This window comes from Homalodisca vitripennis, chromosome 3 (assembly GCF_021130785.1).
Source record: "Homalodisca vitripennis isolate AUS2020 chromosome 3, UT_GWSS_2.1, whole genome shotgun sequence".
Classification (NCBI taxonomy): domain Eukaryota; kingdom Metazoa; phylum Arthropoda; class Insecta; order Hemiptera; family Cicadellidae; genus Homalodisca; species Homalodisca vitripennis.
In genome coordinates this window covers 138655564-138682949 of record NC_060209.1, presented here as the reverse complement: position 1 = coordinate 138682949, position 27386 = coordinate 138655564, and the positions used below count along the sequence as shown (strand labels likewise).

The 27386-nt window shown below is 34.2% G+C and overlaps 1 protein-coding gene across 2 annotated transcripts in view; it reads right to left on the bottom strand.

Annotated features, from left to right (window-relative positions):
- Window positions 1-418: 418 nt before the first annotated feature.
- Window positions 419-27386, bottom strand: part of LOC124357554 (GATA zinc finger domain-containing protein 14-like) — a 103234-nt gene continuing 76266 nt past the window's right edge. For both annotated transcript variants that reach the window (XM_046809460.1, XM_046809463.1), the window contains exons 4-6: window positions 2480-2710; window positions 1471-1824; window positions 419-822 (exon numbers count right to left, since the gene is read on the bottom strand). In XM_046809460.1, the coding sequence (XP_046665416.1) occupies window positions 532-822; window positions 1471-1824; window positions 2480-2710 (876 nt within the window). In that variant the 3' untranslated portion in view covers window positions 419-531. The remainder of the gene's footprint in view (window positions 823-1470; window positions 1825-2479; window positions 2711-27386) is intronic.

The window sequence follows — 27386 nt, the reverse complement described above, 5'->3', positions numbered from 1 at the left end:
AATGTGACATTTTCAGTACTTGTATGGAACGTATCAAATATCTTATATATGACTAAAATGCAACACTGTTGTCCAACCATGCATAACGGCACTGAACACTCAGAAGCCAACCAATGCAATAGAAAGGTTGGATGTCAACATCTCAATCATGTAAAATAATAAACCATCAAAGTCAGTACTTGTAAATAATTTTCACCCTTTCTTGGGTCAATTATACATTTTGGTACAGAATAATGAAAGTGAAGAAGATTATACAACTAAAACTATTTTAATGAACGGAGGACATGATTTGTCATTAATTTATTGTTCTCATATCTTTACCCCGTTATATTAGGATTTAGGACTGTGCCAGTAAATCGAGTACTTTAAATATTGATCATGTCCACACCAGAATGGGAAATAATAAAAACACGTTGGAAACTGTACATTTTTACACACTTTTTATTATGAAAATGGGCGAGATGACAATGAAGATATGGCAATGTGGTGGAAAGATGAGATGACATGATGAGGACGAGGTGGGTGTGAGGTTCAGTATTTATGGCTGCCGAACTTCCTCGGCGTGAGTCCTTGGCCCACCACCTTCTTGGGGTAGACTGACTTTTTGCTCCAATCTTCCTTTGTGAGGCCGTAGTATTCGCTCCTGGAGCCACCCTTGCCCGTCACGTCGTAGCTACCTTTGCCGCTGGAGTAGTCCACCTTGGAGTAGGTCTGAGTGGGGTTCTGGGTCTGGGCTTGAGGCGTGGAGCTCAGGGCTTGAGGGGTAGAGCTCAGGGCTTGAGGAAGCACCGAGCTGGCCGGCGCTGCCTGAGTGCTAAACACCTGCATCGACAGACAGAGTGTATGCACGGAGTGGAATATGGCCTAATAGTCACTTCTCCCAAGACAAAAACAATATACATAGGCAAATAAATATATTTACATAAATTAACCTAAATGTTAGAGTAGATTAAATAAATAAATAAATGTTTAGTATACAAATTCATCTTTAAATGCGTTAATACAAATATTGATTTAAAATTAATTTTAGATCAATTACACGGCTAAGCAATTTACACCATATATTTAGACTTGTACATTTAGACAATATATCTTGTTATTATTTCAGTGAGTAATATAGTATTGTTTACTTAACATGAATGAGACATATTGACGTGAATTCCAAATTCTTAAGCACTGGACTAGTATATTAAAAACGTGTTTAAAAAATTAAACACGGTATAATTAAAAATTATTGTATTTAATAATGTCTGCAAAAGTATTTATATTTTTCTTATATTATTTTGTACTATTAAAAACGGTTTAAACTAAATGTCTATCTAAGGTTGTTAATTTATACAGAAAGAAAATAGGTATCTTATTACTTGAAATATCTTGACTGGCATTCATACTCTTGACTAAACGTAATCAAATCTAACAACAGTTACTTTATTGGTATCTATTACCTGTTGTCATATAAACAAAATATACCTCATGTTGCTGTTGTTGCGTTGGTTGTACGTTGTATTGGTTGTTATTTTGGTTGTTGTACTCATTGGTACTCCGGCTGTATTGGTTATTGTTGCTGACCTGGTTGTTGGCTTGGTTGTTGTACTGATTATACTGGCCGTTGTTCTGGTTGTACTGATCCTTGACTTGATTATCTTGGTTGTTGACATAGTTGTTTTGTTGATTCCAATCCGATTGGCGGGCGGGGAAGTACAGCTGCTGCTTGAAGGGCTTGTAGCCGATATTTTTGCCCAGAGTCTGTCCGTAGAATTTCTGTCGTGGTTCGTAATCAATGTGATTCGACACACCGTTAAAGTTGGGGAACCTCAAGGGTACCTAGAAAAACAAGAATAACCGCTTATTTAAGTTTTATTCCATATAATATTTTCGATGGTGTAAGTGACATAACCGAAAGCAATTCTATGAGACGTGAGACGTCTGAAAGACAAAACTAACTGTCGTGCTAATAAAAACGTGAAGCTTAACGTGAAGGTAAAAATGCAGAAAAATGGACATCCAATTGGATTCATTGAGTACCTAGTAACTAGCTCTAGGCCCCCCCTGGAGCTAGTTACTAGGTACCCCCCCCCCACGGGTATTGTTAAAGGAGACAATATATTTCATGAATAAAATACAATAATAAACCGGGTGCTATTCACAGAAATAAATTACAAACAAGTTTGTATCCTAAAATGGTAGGAAGAGAAGACTGAAATCAGTTGTGCATAATTAATCTGAATAGTGGAAATAAAAATTTATTTTGAAAAATGTTCTTTTAAAGACGTTATTAAAAAGAATAAGGGATAGCATTTTAATCTGTGGCTAAAAGAAAATTATATTCGTAATGTCAGTTACTTCAAGTAATTTAATAAAACGTCTGAATTAAAGTATTAGCATAACTAATAATTCACTTTTTAATGCGCCTTATAAACATTGCTGTCCTGAACAATCATTGCATTATGTACCATGTATAACTGTACATAAAACTCACATAGTAGACATGGTGCTTGGCGAGAGTGTCAAAGTAGTCATATCTGACTGGGACGTAGCTGGGGTCAAGAGGTGGAGGCTCGGGATGGTCCTGGGAGTACTCGACCACCGCGGCGGGCTGGGCCGGGGCGTGGGGGTTTACATAGCGTGGGGTCGGCTTGGCGGGGGTGATGGGGGTCAGCTTGCCTGACGGCACCGAAATGCTAGAGACCAGGGGCACCAGCCATACTAACTGTAACAAATAACAGGGAAATATTATTAAAAGTTCTATTAGTGTATTAAACTAAATTAAACTAAATTAGACTATACAAATGTATAGTTAGAGATTTATCTAGTAAAAGATTCCATTCAGTAAACGTGCATGTTACAAAGATTCAGGTGAGAACGAGGATAATTTGATGGCAACATAAGAATAAGTAATAGTGCTAAAGGTTTTAAGTTAGAATAGAGTTTTTAATTTTTAAAGAAAATTTAGTCACAGCCCTATAAGATACCATTTCCGAAGACGGACAAATAAAAATATGTTTTTATTACCCTACGAGTAGTGGTAGAATTGATACTGAATTACTGGATATCTTACTATCAGTCGCTAATAAATACAGTTTAGTATAAGGTTGCGAATTGTTTACACAATGTACACACGAAATATGTCTGGAGGAAATGACATTTATTTTTATTTATAAAATGTCTAATTCCCTAAGAATATTTTTTAAACTGGTAATTATCTGAAATAACTGTTTTTAATTAAAAATATAATTTCGTTATATCATAAATGTATAAAAACATGCCAATGTCTGAAGCTTGTATAACTGATATACATAATATAGTAAAAATAACTCACAATTTTAACACAAGCCGTTATTTGTTTCCTGGTTACAAACTTGTCATACGTTAAATGATTGTAACTCGTGGAGTGAACTTTTTAATAGTGTCTATGGCTTCAGAAAATTAAGTTTGTCCATGAATTTAATTTCACAACCAAAATTCAATTGCGCTATCTTAATCTAAGCCAAAATATTAACACCGATGTTAAACTCTTTCAATTATTCACCAATACATAATATTCAAATGTTAAAAATTAAATACTTTACGGTCTGACATCAGTGAATAATGTAAGTTTCCTTTTATACAGAAATGGTCGGCAAACCCTGATTATTTTTTCCAACCTGCAACGTTTGTTTTCTCTAAACAATTTTTCTTAATAGCTGTCAAATTATATAATGAAATCTTGGAGAATTAAAGTATTTTCGTCATATTTTTTTCTTTTTTCTATTATTTTGTTGATTCACTCACGTTTATTAAAATGGCTGTTCTGCAAGAGGCAGTAGACTCAGTTAGTTTCACGTTTATCTGATAGAGCGCAGCACGCGCCGCCGCTTTACCGGCGACGTTGTGAAACAGAAGATGCACGGCTCTCGGACCCGTATCGTACCAGCTGTGGCACATACAGGTGAAAGGTGTGTTCGCGTACCTATTTGATCGTATCACTATTGAATCTGATTCTAATTTTAACCATATTCCTTGAAAGGAATGTTGTTGTCAGATTCTATCAAATAGTAAGTGAATTCTCCGTTTTATTTCAAAAGAATTGAGTACATTACGTGTTCAATTTTACTAGAAAATAGTTCCATATCACTATTAAAAATACATTTATTAGTTATATAATAGTATAAAACTGTAATTTTCACGATATGCAACCCTTCACGTTTATTTAATAAGCAGCTACAAAATGTTTTCTTGTTTTGTACCAATAGAATTTCGCACTTCAAAGTTGTGGTAGGGGATAGAAGTGTATGAAGTGTGAAGAGAGTGTATCTATGTAGACTTCTGACTAGAATCCATTACGAGATTATGAGTAGCTGTAACAGATCGTTTATTTAAAAGGAACCATAGTGACAATAGCACTTAGGCGGTACCAGAACGTACTGGTATTTGTTTAACTCAGATTACGCTCAACTCCTGATACTTATTAAGTATGAGGCTGGCTGTTTCTAATTTCAGTTTTTTTACATTTTACAGCACATATGTAAACATTAATTTTAAAATTTAAGGTAATATAATTTGTTTTTACTTTTTCATTGACACAGTGTTTTTCAGAATGAGAAGTTATTATTTATCGGTAGTTTTTTAGCATAATGAACTGTTCACACATACACAACACACTAATTTACATATAATTTTATGCATCGTTTTATAAAAATTGGGGTATTAAAATAATTACTAAAACAAAAGGATCATGTGCGTTGCAACATGATGAATTATATTTTTATAGTGCATCCTCTTTTGATATTTTCTAACCTGTTTATTTCAATTTTATCCTATTCTTTCTAGCTGATATTCAATTACGTTAGTACTTATAAAGCTTAAAATGAAACTACTTTTACTACTTAATTTTAATATTGTTTCCTACACAAACAATATTAAAATATGGAAATAGATATGGATAAATATATGGAAATGAAGTAATGTTTAAATAGACCTACACGAGAAGCCATTATTGTTTTTAATAATTTTTGGAATAAAAACTAATTCACTTATTTAAAAAAAATAATAAATTTTTAGCTAATTCAACATAACATTCAGACTACGTATTATTTTTTGTGAGTTCTGTAGCTTCACGTTATACATTTCCATCAGAAAATTTGTTAAAGTTGTTTATAATAATTATAAGTTTAGAAACGTTTACAATAGGTCAATAAAGTTATGACAACTGCCTTTTCGTTAAACTACAAAAACTGGCTGCCAAAACTGATTAAAGTGTATTTGTTTTGTTTTTTTTTTTACAGTTAAACCGTTAAGTGTAAGTTTTAAATAATTATGGAGTTTCCAACAGTTTTTCATTTCAATTCTCAGAGAACTTTGGTACAACATATCACATTCCCACAAATATATCTTGTACCGGAGAAACATAGAGTAACCAAATTTTGAAAAAAAGTTGCAGTTTCATCTACCGCAGTAATTAAAGGCGAATATAATAGTTTGATGCAATTGAAAGCACATATGGTAATGCCTTGGCTATTAAACGTAAGGAATGCTTCAACGATTTCATAAACATCTAGTAATCGACAGGAAACAAACGACAAACTGGAATAACTTACGAGTCGATCGCAATCACTACGATGCTAATGAGTGAACTAGTTGACAACATCCCAGGTAATGTAACGTATTATGACAATGAGATGTTTATTAATAACAAATGATGCTACAAGAGTGGAGCAGCACTGTGCTGAGGCCTGCTGAATTATACATTGGTATGTTTAATGGATGCGCGTGACCTTGGTCAGCAGTCTCAAGGTGGGCAGCTGTGAACTGTTCCATCCAATCAGACCCATCACAAGGACGTTACATATTTGGGATGATGTATTTATGGACCAAAATAGGGCACACCTTTCACATTTCATTGTGCCTATTACACTTCAAGTGGTCAAGCAAAGCTGAATATGTACTTAAATTGAAGATTATACACATTTTAGATTTAACTTTATAATGTTTACACTGGTTTTTAAGTTTTGTGTGTACTAAGACAAAAACTGTAATAAGTAAGACTAAAACTTCTAAGATATATAGCTAGTACATTATGCACAATTTATTGAATAATTAAATAACATTATTATTAAGGTTTCGAAAAATGGTGGCAAATGTCAGAAATCCTATTATCACTCCAAACGAGTTATAATGCCATAACAAATTTGTCAATGACTAGGAAACCCCGTATATATTCTTCCGGCAAAGGAAAATTGAAAATTATTCCCCAATAACAGCTCTTAATGTTATAAGATATATTGCTAGTAAATTTTGCACAATTTATTGAATAATTAAATAACATTATTATTAAGATTTCGAAAAATGGTAAACTTAATTTTATTTGTAGTTAATGAAAAACATTTCTTTTTCAAAGATTTTCCCCTTTAATTAAAGCCATTGAAAAAAAGTTTGATAGTTTTTTTTAATTTTTATTTAACACTGGAGATGTTCCTATATTCTCCGTATTGATAAATGGATTGGGTAAAATTTACACTTTATTAACGTTCACTGAAGTTTTAGCGCCACAACTTTAATTTTTGTTCATGCTTAATGTATTTGCAACACCTAAAGTAGAGTATGGATTCCAATCCTCGAAACGTAATGTACTATTCTTGTACCATATAACGATGGCAAATGTCAGAAATCCTATTATCTCTACAAACGAGTTATATAATACAATAGAAAATTTGTCAATGACTAGGAAAACCCGTATATATTCTTCCGGCAAAAGAAAATTGAAAATTATTGCCCAATAACAGCTCTCAATACCCTAATATATCAGTAGCCGCGGAAACCACTAATCTAGACGAGATTTATTGCCCAAAGTCTGTCTATTCTATGTAAATCCGTGGAGTCCACAGCCTCGAACCGAGAATTTATAAATCAACGGGAACGAGGCGATACAAATCGAGCCTTGTTGTGGACCAATCAGTTGATCATTTCTGCTCGGCAATCTAACATCTGGCCTGCGGTCAGCTGACTGTGGACAAACTGCCGACCTTGCTGCCGCGTCATCAGCTGCTGACCGAGGACGACGCCTAATCTCCGACACGATGGTGCTGAATGCCAATCTCTAATCAGCAACTCAACTTTGATATTCTTCATAAACCTTCACATGTTGCAATACGCGGTTGAGCAAGAATCCCCTGTTTAAGTTAATGGTTTCAGTTGGGCAATTCCAAGCTCTAGGGAGATTTTGTGTAATTTCTCGGAACACCAAATGGCAATTCGGAAAGCCTACCTAGTAAAACACATTAAATTTATCGTTAAAAGCTTCACTGAATCATTCTCGTGAAATTGGTCAAATTTTTATGAGAAAAAGATAAGATTAGTTTAAATCTGACAGAGTTAAAAGGTTTTAAAACATTAGAATTGTTCAATGCTATTTAAAATTGTATATTGGCTAATATATTGAGACTGTTACAAATATTGATCGAACCTTTTGAAAAAGTCCTATCAAGTTCTATCTAACAATTAAGTAGTAACATTTCTAAGAATCTGACTGCTTATTTTACACGAAGTGTAGTTTAATTGTAAGCTTTCCTATTTAATAAATACTAATATTAATTAAAGTATGTTTAAATTGTCTCACTTATGCCATCGTAGCGCACCTATCAATAATTTAAATAAAAAAATATTTAAAGACTTTATCATGAATAACCCCCTCTTCTCCGCTTTTTCAAGTTCATCCCTAAAAGTTAAATGCATTACTAACATAGTAGAGTTTTCGTACAATTAGCACAACATTCCAACACTGAAAGCTTTAATATATTTTATTTAAAATTGTATTTGAAATCACAAAAAGAAAATCGTTCTTCTGGTTCCTCACGTCCAATTATTCCATTGCTGTATTCTCAGTAGATCATTAGTAATATCGCTTGCATCAGCCTTCGCAGATTTGTTATTGTGTTATCCTGCAGCTACTGGCACCGAACACAGGGTCCCAGCTGGCCTTGGCCGTGCCGGTCGCGGCTATCGACCCAACCAACGACCGCAGGCGCCCAACGACCGGCGACCACAGCACCACACGGAATTGGCTCGGTAATGGCTAGGCGCTACGACCTTCCTGGCCAAGTGGGCACTTCCTCCGGCTATTGTCGGGACTGCATAGTTACCATGCTCGTGGACAAAGGGAAGATTCAGTGTTACTTGCCTCTTAATTTTCCAAGGCTCGAAATCTAAAACGTTAACTGAATAATATTCCTTCTGAAGCACACTTCCACTCCATAGTTATAATATGAGGAAAATTGATTACGATGAGTGTTCAAAATTTTCAACAAGCAATTTTTTAACCAAATTGACCGTTATTATACATACACCGAATATTCATATAACACTTTGGAACGTAATGTACAAGCAAAATGCAATGAAATTACAACAAAATTACTGCACCGCAAATGTTACTATGCCACATGTTTGTGCTCAGTTTGTTTACAATGTTATTTATTTAGCGATTTTATCATCGAAATCATGGTTACTCATACCTCTACGTAACAATTTTAAAATTGTTTTACCTTTAATTTTGACCTTTTGAACCCAAAATCAATAGAGTTCTTTCTGAAATCAATAGAAACCTATGTGCCAGGTTTAAAGTATCTAGGACCTTTATATCAAAAGTTATTGTAGGACAGACAGACAACGGCAAAATTTTGCAATGTCTGGTCCTTTTTATTTATTTATTTTTGTATTTTTACTAGTATCCAAACATTGAAATATACTTAGAAAAAACTTACATTATATAAAGGTAGTATATTGAATTTTAAAAAACGCATTAAATGTTTGTATTCAATGTGTGAAGGATTCAAAAAATCATTTATAAACACTTATGGAAACCTATACGAAACACTGCTGAAACTATATCAAGTACAACTGACCTGAGGCTGAGGGAAGCGAGGAGGCGACAAGCTCCCCCTGCCTGACCTTGTACTACTTGTAAATGCGATTGTTCCCGAGCGTAAACAGCTTAATTACCCGGACCATTACAGCTACTACCGCAGATCAACAAGGTTTCCTCCGCGTTTGTAGAACTCGGGGGAATTTTGTGGTTTTCAGCAGTTCGACGAGTTGAATAATGTTTGAATAACTTAAACAATAAATCATTACACACCGGTCAATGTTATAGATTGTCAGATTTCACAAATTTAAACATAAATCAACCGTCATTGGGTCATACAATTTTAGAACTTAGTGAATAAAACAATTAATTTGAATCAAAATTATTGTGTGATTCATATATATAAAGGGCAAGTTTTCTCTCATTTGAATAATTGAGCATAGGAGAAATTTGCACTGCATCCTTTATTGCTAGAATTGACAGTAGGAGATTCTCCTGAGTAGACGCCAATGTATAATAAAAATGTAAAAACTAAACAAAAACATTTGTTTAAATTTACTGTTTTTTTGTTCAATTGAACAAACATTTTTGTTTTAAATGAGTATATATACATTCTTGAAGCTCTTGTCTTATTGGAAATTATATATTAATTTAAACAAACTCTTCAATAATATAAGTTTTTATTTTTGTGAGTCCGAAGATGTACTCATTGAGTACGAAAGGTCTCACAAAAATAAAAACTATATTATTGTAGAATTTGTTTAAATTAATGAGTATATATAATTTAAAAGAATTCTAGGAGTTGTGGAACAATAGTTCCGTTGTAGTATTCCAAATATTCTAATCGGTTTAAAAGTAGAGTGCTCTATAATAAAGTATTAATGTAATAATCTCCCCCAGGAGGCTTCACTTCTGGCTGGTTTATACTTTCCGATTAAACTTACACAGTGCACAGCAAAACCAATAGCTAGCCCTGGGCCCTGGGGTGTCCGGGAACGTGACAAACATACTGTAAATTTCAAGATATTACAAACTGTCAACCGTAAAATGACAAGAGTAAAATGGCCTAATCGATATGTCTAGTCTACTGCGGAGGATTAATCTTGGATTGTTAAAAGCTCTTGCTAGCCTAAAGGGGGAGTACCCGCTTTGACTGAGATACAGTGCTCGCTGTCCCTGCTAATGAAATAATGACAGAAGACAGTCCAATATTAACCATTCTGGATACCCTATCACTCTGTACTGAGCAAAAGAAACAAAAACTAATCCAAACGGGATAGTATGAATACTTATTACTAAATTTTACTCTAAATACATATAGTTCTACTAAAACATTTATGGAGGAATTATCTCATATATAATATAATTAATTTAATTTGAAAGTGAAACCAGCCAAAAATTGTACCTAATTATGGGTGTATATTGTGAACAGTGACAAAAAATGCAAAGGTAAATGTTATAGCAGTATTTCGTTGAAATGATGACTTAACAAGGTCTTCTTAAAACAAAGGATTTAGTTGTTTATATTCGCTTGAAATTACCTTGAAGAAAGATGTAAGTGCTAAAAGGTAATAGAGGAAACTTTGTTCTCTAGCATTCTCACTTGGCATTGGCACACATGAGTCTCCTAAAATGGTAATTCTGGCACATTCCCGCACGACGAGTGTCAGGAAGTCCATAGAGAAACGGTTAAACGAAGAGTTTTACTTTAGCCATTTGTAAACATGGATTTTGCTGTGCCTTGTCGTTTTCTGCAGTGGAATTTACTATTGACTAGACTTCATCCAATAAAAAGCTCCAAGGTTTATCTTTATTTCAAAAAATGGCACAATCCGGTAGTCTTGTCAGTTTTCCTGAGACTTTATATACATTTGTACCTCAAATAATTCATTTACTTAGTAAAACACAGCTAATTGTTCAGATATGTGATATATATATATATAAAAGCAGGTAACAAAACTATTTAAATTCATTAACTTTTAATTATCATATTGTGCAATATTGCAGGCGCACAATTTCTTATTAGATATTTGGCTTTCCAGTTAGTTAAAAACAAACAACACAATTATTTTATTTCTATTCCACAAAACATTCTAAGGGTTGTTTTATTTTCTAATTCAAGATGTCTTAGATATTGTATTTTGCTAGTAGACAAGCCCAAGAACACGAGTAGACAAATTTTAATTAAATCTAAAAGTTTGTATTTTACATAGGGTTTAAAATATAGTATTTTAAAAATAAGAAGTGTGATATATATTCCGCCTTGTATTGCTATCAAACCAAACCAAACTATAAGGAATAAGGAAACTTGGGAGAATTAGGCATTTTCCTTGTCTATTTTCTCTTTGCTATAGCTCCAAAAGAGGGAAAGTGATCTTTTTGATCGCATTAAACACACAATTAATAACAATGAGTTAGACCGCCATAAAGTATTTAAGAGGATTGAAATGTGAGGGTTTCCTTTTGTTAGGACTCTATAGGGGGTAAAGACAGACCACAGCACAAGTCGCGGGCGGTTAGGTGGGCGGAACCTTGCTGAATCATCGCCCGAAGGCGGTTTTTTGTTTATCACCTGTGCCGTCTGGCACCTTGTTCTTCTGCTCCCAAATTTGAACACCTCAAGGTCATTGAGACCGCAGAGGACAAAAGACTTGGCGTAACAATGTAAGTAAAGCGTATTAGCAGATAAAAAAAACTTTATTGCCACACATGTTTAACTTCTATACTTAGATTGAACGAAATTGTTAGATAACGAAGTTATTTTATGCCCCGTTTATTAAGATGTATTTCTATGGGATTTCATCAGAATATTGATTGCTTTTATAAGTATGCAATACAATAGTGTTAAGTTGTATTTAAATATAATTAGATCCTTTAATTGTAAAATGAAATTTAAAAATAATCTCATCCCTTTCTAAATAACGATCAACGTAAGTTATTAAACTTGATTTACTGAAATCTATAAAGGTTACAAAGATATTATAAGCTTGCTAAAGATTTTGTAATAGACTGATATGAAAATTAGACGCACAAATTCTTAATATTTAAGATTTTGAAAAATATACAAGATTGCATGTAATGTTTAAATTATGTTCAATAGATTCTTTTAACTTGAGAGTACGTAATAATTTTAAAGTATAAGAGAACACCTTTCAAAGTCTACAAACACATTTATACACAGCTAAATGCTTGTATGTGCTAAAATGCTTGAAAAATGCTAAATGTCTGTCAGTTAGAAAAATGTACTAATTTTTGCTATTGATAGTGTAATTATACGAAATAGTTTCAGTAATTAATTGGATTTGTGTGACAGTACGTACAAAGAGAACGAACAGAAATTCGAAAAAAATCTGTTACAAGATGAAAAGTTAGTTACGATGTCTTTCGACGGGAAACAAGTTCACTTAATTCCAACAAACTTATTCTATTACTAACAAACATTCAACCGGTACATGATTTTATCAAGATCTGAGTCAGTTGAACAATTCAGTCACGTAGGTGTAGAGTGAACATAAAAAAGCAACAAAGACCACCTGAGGCAGAGTTACTCAGCCGTCTTAGGAAAGGCATCTGAAAGCGAACTCCACTGTTGTGGGTGTGTGTCACTTCCCGAATGGGACTGGAATGTTAGCGTGGTAAATACGCTTAAACGCTGCCCGGTCTGTGAGATTATGTCCAGTAAACAGCGATGTTAAACCCGGGTCGGCCCCAGGCCAGTCGTAACATCCAGTTAATGTAGTGAGCGGCTGGGGGCCTAGAGAGTGAGGCTGTGAGGTAATGTAGAGCTGATTTTGAAACTTTGTGACCGCCCCCGCCGCGCGGTCACAGGCTCACTTCCACTGCACCCGTCATTATATACTAACATGAACGAAACAGTAAAAGAAACACTGTGTTCTTGCTTTCCGTGACTCTAATGTGCCATTATACCCAGGGTTTATGTGATTACTTGGCAGGTCAACTTTCTCTACCCAACTTGTTCATTCGAATAGACATTATTCAAGTATACTAAAATGTGGTGCACCGCACTTCCGTTCAACATTTAACTCTTAATATGTTTTAGAAACATCTAACTTGCAACTAATTGTTCTCAGTTAATTTTATTATGAAAATATAGAAATAGCGAATAAACAAAAATTTAAATTTTGCTTTTCAAATAAAAACTATTCAATACAGATCGGTAGTTTACTGTCATTTTAGTTTGAAAGAAGAAAAATAACTTTAGATGTAATGGTAACCGGAATATCCAGGAATCAGGATAGCTTGGTAAAGACGTTAGAGGACAAAATCCCTTGCTGAGATATCGGTTAAAATAATTAAAAAAACGCAGGTAAGAAGCACATATACCGAAACTTCCTGAAACTATCAATTATTCATTAAGGACGATTTCTGAATAGCCTCATTTGGAATGTTTTTTTGCAAGATATTAACTAGCAGCTTGGTTACTAACGGCTACAAAAGGTGTGTATGTTTCCATGTAGCATTCAAAATATGAGGATTTTGATCTTTTTATTGTTATTTGCTAAAATCTCAAATCCCAAACTTCGTTTCATCATTAGCTAAAGGTAACAGGGATATTCTTTCAAGATTTAATATGGCTAGAGGTTAGTACGAACTTCTAATAAAAAGTAACAGTATCGGGTACTTAAGGATTTGATTCATCTGTTTCAATTCACCATGGCCTCAAATCATTATAAAAACTTGCTTCATTATCATAGGACTCAGAAGCGAAATATGGCAGGTTCTGGTGGACTGTACTCACAAATTAGGCGCTGATATTCTTATAAAATTATCTTACTCGCCGCTGTAAAAGTGACCATATTTACTTATTATGGTTGTTATCAGTCCTAAAACAATATACTAATCACTCACACCCACTCCTTGGATCGTAAAACAAAAAGAATATTTCCATCGAATCATTGATTTTATTCAATTTAATGCTAAAACGCGGTTTTAAATCAATTTAATGAACAAGAAAGAACTTACTTCTATATAATTAGAAGGAAGGTTTGTATTTACTAACTATTTGGTGTGCTTTTTATAAACTATAATGTTTACAAAAAGTGGTCATTTTATGATTAAACGTTAAATCATATGAAATGTTTCCATTTTGCATCTATTTTCACATTAAAAATATACTCAATACTGCATCGTAAACTAGTCGTAATAAAATATACTGCTACTGATGTAAAAGCGATAGTTAAGTAAATCACGATTAGATACATTCACTCCCTGCGCCACCTCCGTGGAATCCACGATATATTAGGAATCCGAAACGCTTTCCAAGCCACCGACGTGCAACAAGGAATATTAAGTGATTATAAACATTGTCGATGGCCCATAATTTCCCGAAACAAGCCGTACAAATCGTTGAGTCGTCGCCTAACTCAGCAAACAGGTCCAGGCGCCTAGTCGTAAAATCATGCAAATGGTCGATTTTGGGGAACAATTGACTGTTAAAGGCTGTTGCCAAACGAAAGTTGGGCAAGCGCGCGTGGCACTAAACCAGGGACATTAGCACAATCTCGGTGTAGAACTTGTCGGTCGTAAACTGACTTGTCGTAGCGGCTTGTACAGATAAGGCGACACCATCAGCTCCAGCTTCATACATTTCACTTGCCTTTCAGCACTCGTTGCGATTAAATTTACTTATAACAAGATGGACTTGCTCCAAAGCCTTTGGTATTCCAACTTGCTGTTGAATATAACCAGTTGAAATGCCAGAAGTTAGAATGGTAGTAAAGCTAACTACTAGCTCTAAAAGGCGAGTATGGGCTTCAAAGCACAATAACTTTGGAATTACTTAGTTAACAACCTTGCAAGAAACTTATAGTAATTTTGTCTATAAATATGATGAGAGGTCTAACAGAAAAACCGGATAAAGCAGTATACACACCATGTCTGTCAATAACCTACTGTCCCAATAATATAATTTATTAGGTACTGTAAACTTGACCCAAACGCATAAGAAAATTGTTTTCCTCATGCTGTAATTCAAGAACTGTTTAAACCGTAAGCCTAGTGTATCAATAACGAAACACAGTACAAATAGTAGTCGTATTAAGGACTCTACAGTACCTTATCCAGATCATGCCATTATCTGTTCGTCTGTCTATCTGTATGATAATTCTTGATTTAAAGATCTTGAAAATTTACATGGATATTATCTCTTTTGGGAGAAAATCTATTTGGGTTAAAAAGGTCAAAGAGCAGTCCGTCAGCCCGTCTGTGTAATACATTTTAATAGAAAGGTCCTACAGACTTGAAAATTTGGTTCGTATTAGTAAACAAAGCAAATCAACTATGTTATTGGGCTTGAGGTATTAAAGGTCAGTCGGTTCGTCTGTGTTTTCAGTGCGATAACTCTTTTCTTGCATCTTGCCGGCTCCTTTTGTAAGTAATCCGCTTTTCCGCTTTAATACTTTATTGTTAAATAATAAAAATAAAGCTGTTTCGTGTAGATAACTTCAATAGATATGAACACTATTATATCTTTTACGATAAATTTAAAAAAAAATATTTTCTTTTCTTAATGGCAATAGTCATCTATTACAGTATGTACAATAAAATTCTATCTATACTCAAACTATGACAGATTGTTATAGATTTTAAAATTTTGAAAACGTTTTGACAATATTTGACATCAGAAATTTGATTTTCATCTAAGAGAATAATTGCGAAGACTTGGAGCCTGATTCACTCTTGTTAACAGAAAGGGATTAGTATGGGAAGCACGAACACACCGTATCAATAGAGAGATTTCGCGGTGTCGCGCGCGGGCAGTAAGTATTAATTTAAATTTGAATACAGGCTGGGCGGGGCGGGGCCACTGCGGAGGATTATGATAATAGACGGTGTGCGGCTGTGTGGACTAAAACCAGTGTCTTACCGGCATTGAACTTGAGCGGCGCGGCGCGGGGACTTGCGCAGCGGGCGCGGCCACAAGGTCGTGGCAAGGAGGACCACCGTGCCACACCGAACTCGGCTGTGCTGTAAGAAGATGGTGAGACCTCGAGTCTCCTGAGAAAAACACACGTATGGGCGGTTGTAAGCTGTCAGGAATATACGTGTTTTCCTGTCTCTTTCACTTTCGGTTCAGATTTAAGGACGGGTTATTTGAAGGAGAATTCGTGTTGACTTGATAATACTTGTTTTTATGGTATATGTATCCCTAATAATTTTTTATACTACTATATGCAACGCCTTGGGATGATGAGGCATTACCTACTATGGCATTACATCTTGGTCCAAAAATTCCAAAATCTTCGAAAATTTAATTTATGGAAGTTAATACAAGTTTATGTGTATTAATAGATCAGTGTGTAGAACCCAGAGCTCAAAAATAAACCATAACAGGAACTATTCTCTGAATTATCCATCTGTAGGAAACCAGAAAGACGCAAATTAAAATAATTATTTTTCATAAAAGACTTATGTTTAAATGATAATAACAAAATTTTTTGAAATATTGGATACATTATATAACTCAAGGTATTGAATTTTTTTATTAGTTTATTATTTCCATTGAATATATTAATATATATATAATTTGTAATTTTTTTTTCACAGAATAAACGATTTTGATTTGATTTTTTTTTTATTTAATAAATAGTTTTTACAAAACATAAAATATTTTCATCTTGTTCTAATCTTTAATTTTTTAATAAAGGGAAAAGATTACGTAAACAATTTTCAGATACGCTCAGTTACATTTTGTGTTATTGGCTAACATCAATATGATATTTATGTAACCAAACAGAAATTTATTAAAATGTAGCTAGTATGTTTTGAAACATATACTGTACTAACATTTCGTACATTCAGAGTTGTTTTCATGTACTAGTAATTAATTAAAGTTGCAATTGATTATTGGATAAACATCTCTCTAAGTATACTTACACCTACATTATCCCTGAACTAAAATTATATAAATCTTTTATGTGAATTAAATGCTCTGGAGTATACTAATTGTTGTTCTACAATGAAAAAGGCTTTTGTGCGTAAATCCTGAATATGTTTGGGCTCTATTACCAAGAAAATGCAATCCTGTGTATGATGTGCGGCTATAATTTCACGTGTATTAATCTTTAAAACGGTCAACTAAATAACCATGTTAATTTGGGAAATGCTCAAGAATGTATAGCATTCCAACTACACTTATATTTGACTGTAATATACAAGCTATGATGGTATTTCCTGTAGTAAGACTACCGTCATGCCTCAGTATCAATCGCCTTTGTGTCGAGTTGGATACAGATTAATGATACGACTACCAGCAACCACAGAACACCCGCAGTCTCTTGACCTATAATCTGTCAGTACCCGTACAGTATGTAAATTTATCAACTAGTGAAAACTATAACCTTTCTGATGACTCAACTTGTCATTAACCTATTCTAGTTTGGACCAATTCACATAAAGGAAATTTATTTTACCTCAAACTGTGTGTAATGACGACCTTTCATACGTACAAGGTTCGTTACATTGTACCAAAATAAAGGAGGGGATACTTTAAAATAAATTAAATGAATAAAAATGTTACTAAAATGGTGAGTTCGGCATGTTAGATTTTCCGTCAGTGCATAAAAACTGTGGAATTGCGCAACGTTTTCAAATAGCTGCCATTTTGAAACGGTTTGAAATATTTCTTTCGTTTTTAGTCCCAAATCAGTTTTTCTTAGGATAAAATGTATAATGCTGTAACTCAAAACCTTAGCTCAAAGAGTTATGTATTTCAAAGTACAAGAACACACAAGAAAATACATAAAACCAAGCACACGCAAACATATTTATAGGAACGTTTTACTTATTTAGGTGTAAGAAATCGTCTTCTGAAGTTTGACATGAAAGAAATATGAAGGATCATTTGATAGTTTTATATTTCAAAGACTATGTAATTGTAGGATTTGTTAGGAGATTACCCAAGAGAACATACCTTGTGGATTTAATTTGATTTTACAACCCTTATTTCAAAACATTCTCTTGTTCAACGACAGTATAATTTCTGTACAAATATCCAGAAATGGACGACCATTACCCTTACTTGCGCCATTTACTGCTGTAGGCGAGCCGTTGTATAGAAATAAAGAAATCAACTAAGTGTAACTGTGGGTTATTACGGACGTCAGCATCATTATCAATGCTCGTGTAATGGCTGAGACAGACAGCAAGCCTCGGGCTCTACGTGTTTACATAGCCTCTCAGTGTAAACTATACACTGCAACAGTTCATGTTGTCTCCCCCGGTATGTGTTTTCTTTAAAATCAGGCTTAAGAGTAGTTTCAAATCACTGGAAATAGTCAACAGAGATTTCTAATTAGGATTACGTCCACAAAATAATGTATAAATTCTAATTGTTTGTAAATTTAAGGAACTGGACTCAGTAATATTTCAGAATGATAAATATTTTTTTGAACATTTCTATGTTGTTCTACAAAATTCAGTTCTAGTAATTTTAACAACCGCTTGAGTTTTCTATGGTGTACAATGCTTGAATTGCAAGCTTTCAAACCGCTTTAATGTCAAATTTATTATTGGTTAAACTGGCAAACAATTTTATAATAAAGAGCTAAATTATGTAATAAGATTTGCATAAACCCATATTATTACAATACTGAAGTTCCCCAGGCAACATGTCGCGTAACAGGCTTCACTGAAGTTACATGCTAAATCTTAAGTCTGTTGATGAAATCTTTCTCAAGATATCTGCTAAGGTTACACGTGCTACAGTCACATTTTAAAACGTCACATAATCATACTAAGTTTGCTTACAAATCTATTTTTTCTGTAATTTGCTCGTTGCTTTCATGGTTACCCATAACAACAATGTAAAATGTTTGCAAACGCTAAGCCAAAACCCATGGGGTAACGTGCATCAATATTGAACTTGATTTTGCTTGTATAGCAGTGAGGATATAAGCAAATGTCGAGTCTATAGATTAGTTCATTCTCGAGAGATCATTCAAACAGACAGACAGAAACGAAGTTTTCATTTTTTGTTTCCTTCGTTAGCGCTCAGCCATTACTAACTAAAAAGGAAATACTACTGGAGTAGTGAGTGGCATTGTGCTATTATTCTGTTTATATAATATAGCGTACTATTTTATTAAAGGTAATTTTTTCAAGTTTTATATATTCGATAAACGACTTACACGACATTATTTTTAATATTAGTACAGTTATTAGTTAAATTAATAATAACTTTCAACATACCGTACATTTTTAGTTTTTTTAAGAAATAAATGGTGATTATATTTTAATTTAAACTATGTTTTCATTGTTTATGCTAGTTTATTTTCTCTTTTTTACTTGCTCTTAAATAACGAATAAAGATTTTTTAAATTAGAATAATTTAAAAACATTTATTTGTTAATTTTAGACTATATTAGTCTAATAATATTGAAATTAATATTCTTAAATTTAATCTATCTATAATAAATTGTTCCAATGTGATACAAACAAATTTCACCGCACCAACCAAGCAAACGGATAATTTGGAGACTTAAACGCGAGCTTGGACTGTATGCGCCATCGGCTCCATCTCTCCTCAGGCTAGTACTGATGCTTGCTCGCAGTAATCATACCCAGCGCATTTACGAGTTTTATATGACGGGCTGAGTCGTTTTTAACTACCATGGTACTACTCTCATAAGTCCTGAATAATTGTCTGAGTTCATACTTCTGAGGTGCAATTATTTTTATCGTCGAGTTCTCAGAAAAACGAAACATAGCTAAGGTGGTTTGTCTACCAAACGTACACATTGGCAAACAAAAATATTTATGTACATTATTATTTATATATACTAAACAATACATTCGTATGTTACCATATAAGTTTTATTTTATTTTAATTTTTATTAGAACTTATACATTACAATTATAATTTACAATTACATTATATTCATCCATCGGCCCATAGACCATCGGAAATGTCCCTTTATATTTTGAAGTGTTGTATGGTCCAGCGTTAATGACTACTTCACGAATTCCACACAAAATATTGAATACACTGAGTAATCCACCTAAAGCCTTCTTTTCAACAAGCCGTCACGACCGTCATGCACTTTATGTCTGGCGGTGTGCGGTCTCAGTAGTGTCCGGGCGTGATCTTCCCCACCTTTGTGTCGTCTTCCTATTGACAAATCTCCATTAGGACACGACTGGGGAACACGATATGAAGTCGTGAGCGAGGACTTCCTCCTATTCCACATAAACTGTGGGTCCGGAGACACCGCTCGGTTCCGGCCCGTCGCTTCCAGTCGATACTATCGCTACGCGGTGATATCCAAAACCCGAACCGTGCTCGTTAACTTATCTCTATACTTCCTTATGCGTGAGATGCTATATCTTGCAGAACACGAGCCTCCCTTGACTGCCAACCGGTGTTGGGTTACGCTTTTATCTTAATTACCCAGACAAATGAGTATCACTTCCTCATTGAAACAACCCAACCTCCGTGCCAGCGCTGCCCTACAAAGATAATAAAAGAGTGTAAGAGTCTACACGGGTCTGTTGCTAATCTACCCCATGATCCAATTATAATCTCATAACGAGCTAGCAGCGATCTTCATATCGCAGAAATAGCTAAGTAACAGACTGCATCACCGTTGGTAGATTGTAATTGGATAGAATGTTTGCTGAGTTTTAGCTCCAGTTCAACGTCTGGAATCTGACGCTGTTACTGTCTTGACTTCTGGAATTCAATTAGAATACCTCTTCACCTAGATTACACTATACGTTGTAGTCTAGGTGTCTCTGATGTCGAAACTACGTAAAGAGTTCATTTTGAGCTTTTTCGTCGCCGACTTTTTTTAATCTCTTCAGACGAACCTAACAGCCATTCCGAGAGGTAAGTCTGTGACAGCATCAGATTCCAGACGCTGCACTGAGAGGAAGATGAACTAAACTCAACATTCAAACTGAATCAACCCTTCCTATCATAGCTATGTTTTGTGAATGCCTTTTCTGTTCTGTGTTCTGATGTAACGTTAAATATATTCCTCATATACATTTTAACTATATATTTTAAAACATTTTCTACAATAATCACCCATTAGTGAGATTTTAGCTCTTTTCAACGAACTAATTGACTTCTCTTTTACCGTTGTTATTTCTTGTAAAGTCTACATAAAGTATAAACATATGACTATTAAGGTCCAACGTATTGTATTGATGACTCATTTATTTCAAGACAGTATAAAAGTCAAGTTCTGTATAAATGCTATCATACAAACGAATCTGGCCATGAGAGCGACAAAAAGAAATATCTAGTTGTCTGCCCCATCCAAGTGGACGGTCCAAACGTTATCGGACAGCCGAATGTCATCGCTGTCAGGACGACCGGGTCATGTCGCAACTCGCCCTACCCAAGCAGGCACAGGCCCAGGCCGGGCGGGTCGGGTGTGTCGTCGTCGTCCTGGTTTCGCACATCAAGGGCGCTCTCTTTTTGTGTGTCCAAATGTCGCCCGACTTCTTCATTCCGCCTGTGACGTCAATATTAAAGGTTACTGAATTTGGGTCGAGACAGGTTCTCTAGATGACCACCGGTTGTCGATGGTGCTGTGACCACTTTGTAATTTAGATTCTCCCCCCGATACGGGTTTGTTTTAAAATATATTGGCTTCACGATATTAATGGTTTCCGTAATGTGGTTGCCAACCTGCATCTGTACCTGTCATCCATTTTCATACGCGTTTAGATATCTTTTGATTATACTTTCATGAACTCTGATATTACGTTACCACATGTTAAAAGAGCAAAGTAACCCTGCAAAGGTATATTTCCTGATACTTTCCAAATTGTTTCATCTTCGTTATCACATTTTATGTGGTTTCGGATCTAGTGGTATAGTGTTGTAAGTCAGTAGCTAGCAGGCAATGTCAGACCAAGGATTAGCGGCATTACTTAATTTAACACAAGTTCTAACACGTAACTAGTAATCACAGACTGATTGCAGAGATTTTACTCTGGGATCGGGAATCGCAACACAACCGAATTTAACGTCTATCAATTAATCAATAAAATTAGGAACCAATGTAACTCAGAGCCCAAGTTAACTGGTTAAACCTTCAGTTTCTTTGCTTAATAGGCTACTTTTCAACCTTTCTACATTGATTTGAAATAGTAAAAGCCAAATTAAGCACAAAACTCTTTCCATACATAATTCTATTCGTGTACAACACAAAAAAACAACAAAATACCCTCCCCCCCTTGAGAACAATAAAATATTAATGGTGGTAAAGTATAAGAAGCTTGATGTTTATACATTGATCATTAATTTTAAAAGTAAGGCAAATGGGCGACAGAGTTACAAATAAATTACAAGGTCAAATTTCTTTGTTGTGGACAATTAAACCGCAGGGGATGAAATTGAGAGACAAACTCGTTTCCAACTCAACTCTTGCACGTTCTTGCATATTAATTTTCTTATCTGGATAAACACTGTGCTCAGTAGTGGTTGCAGAGAAGATTGAAATAAGAAATAAGAAGGGTACTATCAAGCTTACTCTGTGCTATAACGAATACAATTTTTTTTTAATGTTAAGTGGTAGTGTAATTAATAAACATATGGTTGTGACAATAATCCTACCATCCATTTCTTATTAGACTCTTCCAATTAATTAATAATGCTCGCATATGTTTACAGCAATGCATTTTTCGTGTAAATTTTCGCAACTTAAAAATGGGCCAGTGGGGCGGAGTCCTGATCTCAGAGAGAAAACTCCTTCCTTAGTGGCCCTCTAGAACACAATATAAACCTATGTACCAATTTATATCTCTCTATCTTTCATAGTTTTTTGCAATGACTGACTACATATATATATATATATATATATATATATATATATAGGGTGAGTGGCTCTTGGTGTGACAAAATTTTTTGGGTTTATAACGCAATGTAAATGTGATACAATGGCGGTTATAAAAAAGTCTAACTCCAAAAATTAGGTCTGAAATGAATTATTTTCAGTTTTTCTAAAAAACACCCGTGTTTTTGTACGTAAATCTGATATTTCTCAGCAACGTAATAGACATATGTGAGCAAACTACATAATTTTTAGGTTCTCCGTTAAATTTTCAATTTGAAAAAGTTATCGGTTAAAACGGTAAGAAAAGAAAATTAAGCTTCAGGTCGATTCAAATGTCAAAGTTGCTAAGTTTTCAGAAAAACTGAAACATCATTGAGCCCCATCTTTTTACCACACCCTGTACACAAGAATGAGTCAAGTGATATTAAAAACTTTTTCCATTTAATAGGCTTTTAAAATGATATGCCATATGACCATAGTTAAGTATTCGGTTTACCAACTTTTATTGGTTTGAATATTAAAAAACATGCAAGCTAAAAAAAGATTTTAACAATTTAATAACAACTGCACTTAATTTTTATGTTTTATAAAACTGCCTCATAAAACAAGGTATGCCATAACAACTATTTAGGTGTTTTTCCATTTCAAAAAATCAGTATAGGTTAAAGGTTAACACTGAGTAGTCGTAAGAAGGTATAACAAACATAATTTTTGAGCATTAGTAAAGATATTTAATAATGGAACTTTAATCAATTATCAATAAGGTAAATGAAAATTAGAATACATCATGAACACAAAACATTAAAAGTAAAATCATTGCAGTTCATTCTCAAAATGGCGACCTTCTTTTCTCACACAAGCTCTTGCTCGCTTTCTCATTGCTCCTACGGTCATTTTAAAAGACAGTTTTTCCTGAAGCCTTTGAGCAGCCAGACCAATTCTGCCTCGTAATTCTTCTTCTGAGTTTACTGGAGTGGAATAAACTTCCTGCTTAAAAACCCTCACACAAAAAAGTTCATAGGTGTAAGGTCGGGAGATCGGGCAGGCCATGCGACAGTTCCCCCACGTCCAATCCACTCGGGATAGTTTTCGGTCAGCCATTGACGTACTGATGCATTAAAAATGTGGAGGGGCTCCATCCTGCTGGTAATATAAGCTCGTCTCTTTGAACATTTTTCAAACCATCTAGAAGGTTAGGTAAGTCCGTATTGCAAAAAATCTAAGTAGTTTGTTCCATTTACAGTTCCATCAAATATGTGAGGGCCAATCAATTGGGTCGCCTAAGACTCTACACCAAACATTAATACTAAAAACGCGTTTGAAAGGATTGTTCCCTTGCCCGGTGGTGGGTGATTTGTACTCTAGGAGCATAATCAGTTGCTTTCAGACCTTGAACAGGCGTACAATGTTATGGATGGAACTTATTCTTATGCAAAATGTCCAAAACCTTACATTGTGATACACCTACGTCTCTAGCAAGTTGACTACTACTACTATCATTCCGAACTGAATTTAGAACTACTTCATCTAATCCTACAATCATGAACAATGTGTCCTTCTTCGTTAGGTCTTTTGTGAACTGTACCTCCCTCCACAAGACGTTGATGGTGTCTTGAGAACACAGAATGACTGGGAAGTCGGCGATCAGGGTAGCGAGCTTGATACTCTCTTTAGGCAGCACGCGCATTTTCCATCACAAAACCCGTAAATAAAGTGCATTTCAGCGTATTCTCGAGTAGTGAACTCCATGGCAGCCTACACTTGACTAAATTGAACAGAAAAATAGTTTTATTGGAGGTAGAAGTAATTCATTTGGACACTGGTCTTATAAAACAAGATAAGGAATGAATGTACAATAATACTCGTGAAAGTGATAAGATAAGAAATTAAAACATTGATAAAGGATGTGACCATTAATCCGTAACTAGCATCCACAAATTATTTTAAACTGCTTTACTTTTTTAAAATCTTTAATTCCTTGTTTTATGAGGCATTTTCATAAAAGATAAAAATTAAGTACAGTTGTTATTAAATTGTTTTAATCTTTTTTGTAGCTTGCATGTTTTTTAATATTCAAACCGATAAAAGTATGTAACAGAATACTTAACTATGGTCATATGGCAGATTTACGTACAAAAACACGGGTTTTTTTTAGAAAAACTGAAAATAATTCATTTCAGACCTAATTTTTTGGAGTTAGACTTTTTTTATAACCGCCATTGTATCACATTTACATTGCGTTATAACCCAAAAAATTTTGTCACACCAAGAGCCACTCACCCCTGTATATATATATATATATATATATATATATATATATATATATATATAATTATTATAACCCCCCCCCACAATCAATCACCTTGAGTTTGCCCCCTCACAAGAACAATGTTATTCTTCACACGCTTTGACACTTTTGTTTTTGGTCATAAATTTACTGCAGTGGTACCATATGATTAATACGGATCCAAAGTTTTAGTTTTTATTTTAAATGGTATAATTTTTTAATATTTTAATGGAGATGTACAAAACTGTTTGAGATTTTTCTGAGAAGAAAAGAAAAGAAAAATCACTCATAAGCCGCGCTTGGCCAATAAAGGAATTTCTTATAGAAAATTTAATTCTAAGATAACGTCAAAACGCTTGCTGTCCCACTGTACCCACCATAAATTTTTCAAAGTTGTTCAATTAAGTAAGAAGCAATATACGTATCGATAATCGTAGGCAGTTTATTACTTTGATAAATTGCCTGTTGTGCCGTGTAGTTTTTTATTGTAAAATATATATCTGAAATACTTCATGATCCAGGTCATGATCTAATAACTGTAATATCTGCTTAATGTAACCTTTTATTGTGGAATTTGATAATTATTGTAGAGCATTTCAATATATGGAAAGTTGTTGTATATTCCCGTATGTGTACCTATTATAGAACAATAATGCCATATTTGGAAAACTGTTGGGAACAATGATGCCATAAATATAATAAGTATGAATTACCTGTCAGTATAATTGTTCAAAACAACCTTCGATAACTCGAAATTATATTAAGCTGATTCCAGTAATTTATGATACAAGAGAGTTTTTATTGCTACGTAGCATAGTAGGTATAATTATTATAATGCCCATAAATTACATTCTCGAGAGGGGAGTGAATATAGAACAAATGGATAAAATGATCGGTCTCTCCACATGTCTTCAGTAACTAGTGCAGTCAAACTGTAGAGATTGTTTACAAGAATTCAACAATAAATTATCGTAATTCATTAGCCTGGATGTGATTTTCAATATCAAATTTTGAGTAAACATAAAAAAACAAGTAACTTGTCTATTTTTTCACAACCCTTACGTTCAGTTTCCTTACAAAAAACTTACAAAATACTACTGAAGATTCGAGTGAAAGTAGACATGAAGTCGTCTCATCATTTTAATCGACTTCTTATTAATTTCTTAGTTCCTGATCTTTAAAAATAAAAAGAGTATGTTAAAAGGACTCATTCCTAAAAATAAAACTTGACGATAATTAATATGATTTGGAAATAAAGCACTCGCTTGAATAAATCATTCTAACATTACTTATAAATAATTTCATGTTCTTAACAAAGACAACTTAAGTGCACTGAAATTATAAAGTACTTCTCGTACTAGTATTAGTTTTATGATAGAGTAAAAAAAACTTGCGTCCAGGAATAGTTTTATGAACATAATTAATTAAGTACAGCATCCTTAGTACCAGATATTTCTCTTTTAAGGGGCTCCAATAATTGAATTATAATAATTGTGATATTACTTAACATTTTAAAATGTTAAGTGATATCCGAGAATCGAATCCATGAGCTCTCGTGTGCAAAGCGGCATTTTATCCCTGCTCTACCGTAAAAGTAGTAGGGCTTAAACTTTATTTGGGAGTTAAATTTATTTGACAAGTTGTTATTCTATTTACCAGTTCATACTGGATAAACAGATTTAGTTGACGTGTTGTTACTGAATGTTTAGAGTGCTAGCAGGTACGTTTATAGGTACATGTTTCCGTAATTATTTAATAGTAGTGCAAATTTGCATTAGCAACAAGTTAACAGTCATTCTTTGACACGAGTAAAAGCCTTTTAACGTTACACTTAATTATCTTTGAACCACTTTGATTCAAATGAGATTTCTTACATCTATATTCGTGTAAAAATTGATCAAAATCAATTATTTGCTCTCAACATGCTGGACGTTGTTTTATGTCTCTATTCACTGTATACGATGACTGTGAATTAAATTTTTCACTCCTAATGAAGTAATTGTGGGTCGTCAACAAGCCCGACTCATTCTCTTCTGCAACAGATCATCGGTTAATCGGATTAAACGTAATGAAAGAAACCGGTTTGGGGTGTCGATGCGGGTGAAGTGGGACACGCCAGCTGAAGAGGAGCCCCGGCCCACAAGCCTATTGCGCCAGGGTGAGAGGACCTTAGCCGGGAGTCGCACTACACTAAGGTGAACGGGTTCCGGCCAGGATTAACTCCGATGCTTCTCTGCTCTGAATGTCAACTTGTTACAGTAATGTGTGTTTTAATTGCGGACCACTCAGTCACCGAAGTATTGCTTCAGCCTTCCTACAAACTCTTGATTGCTACGACTAAGAGCATAGATGTAATGTTTCGCAACACTACTCTTAGATCTTTTTTATCAATTTTGATGCAAATGGGATTTTTTATCTCTAGAGATTTATTAATTAGGATGTGCAAAATCATGGGAAT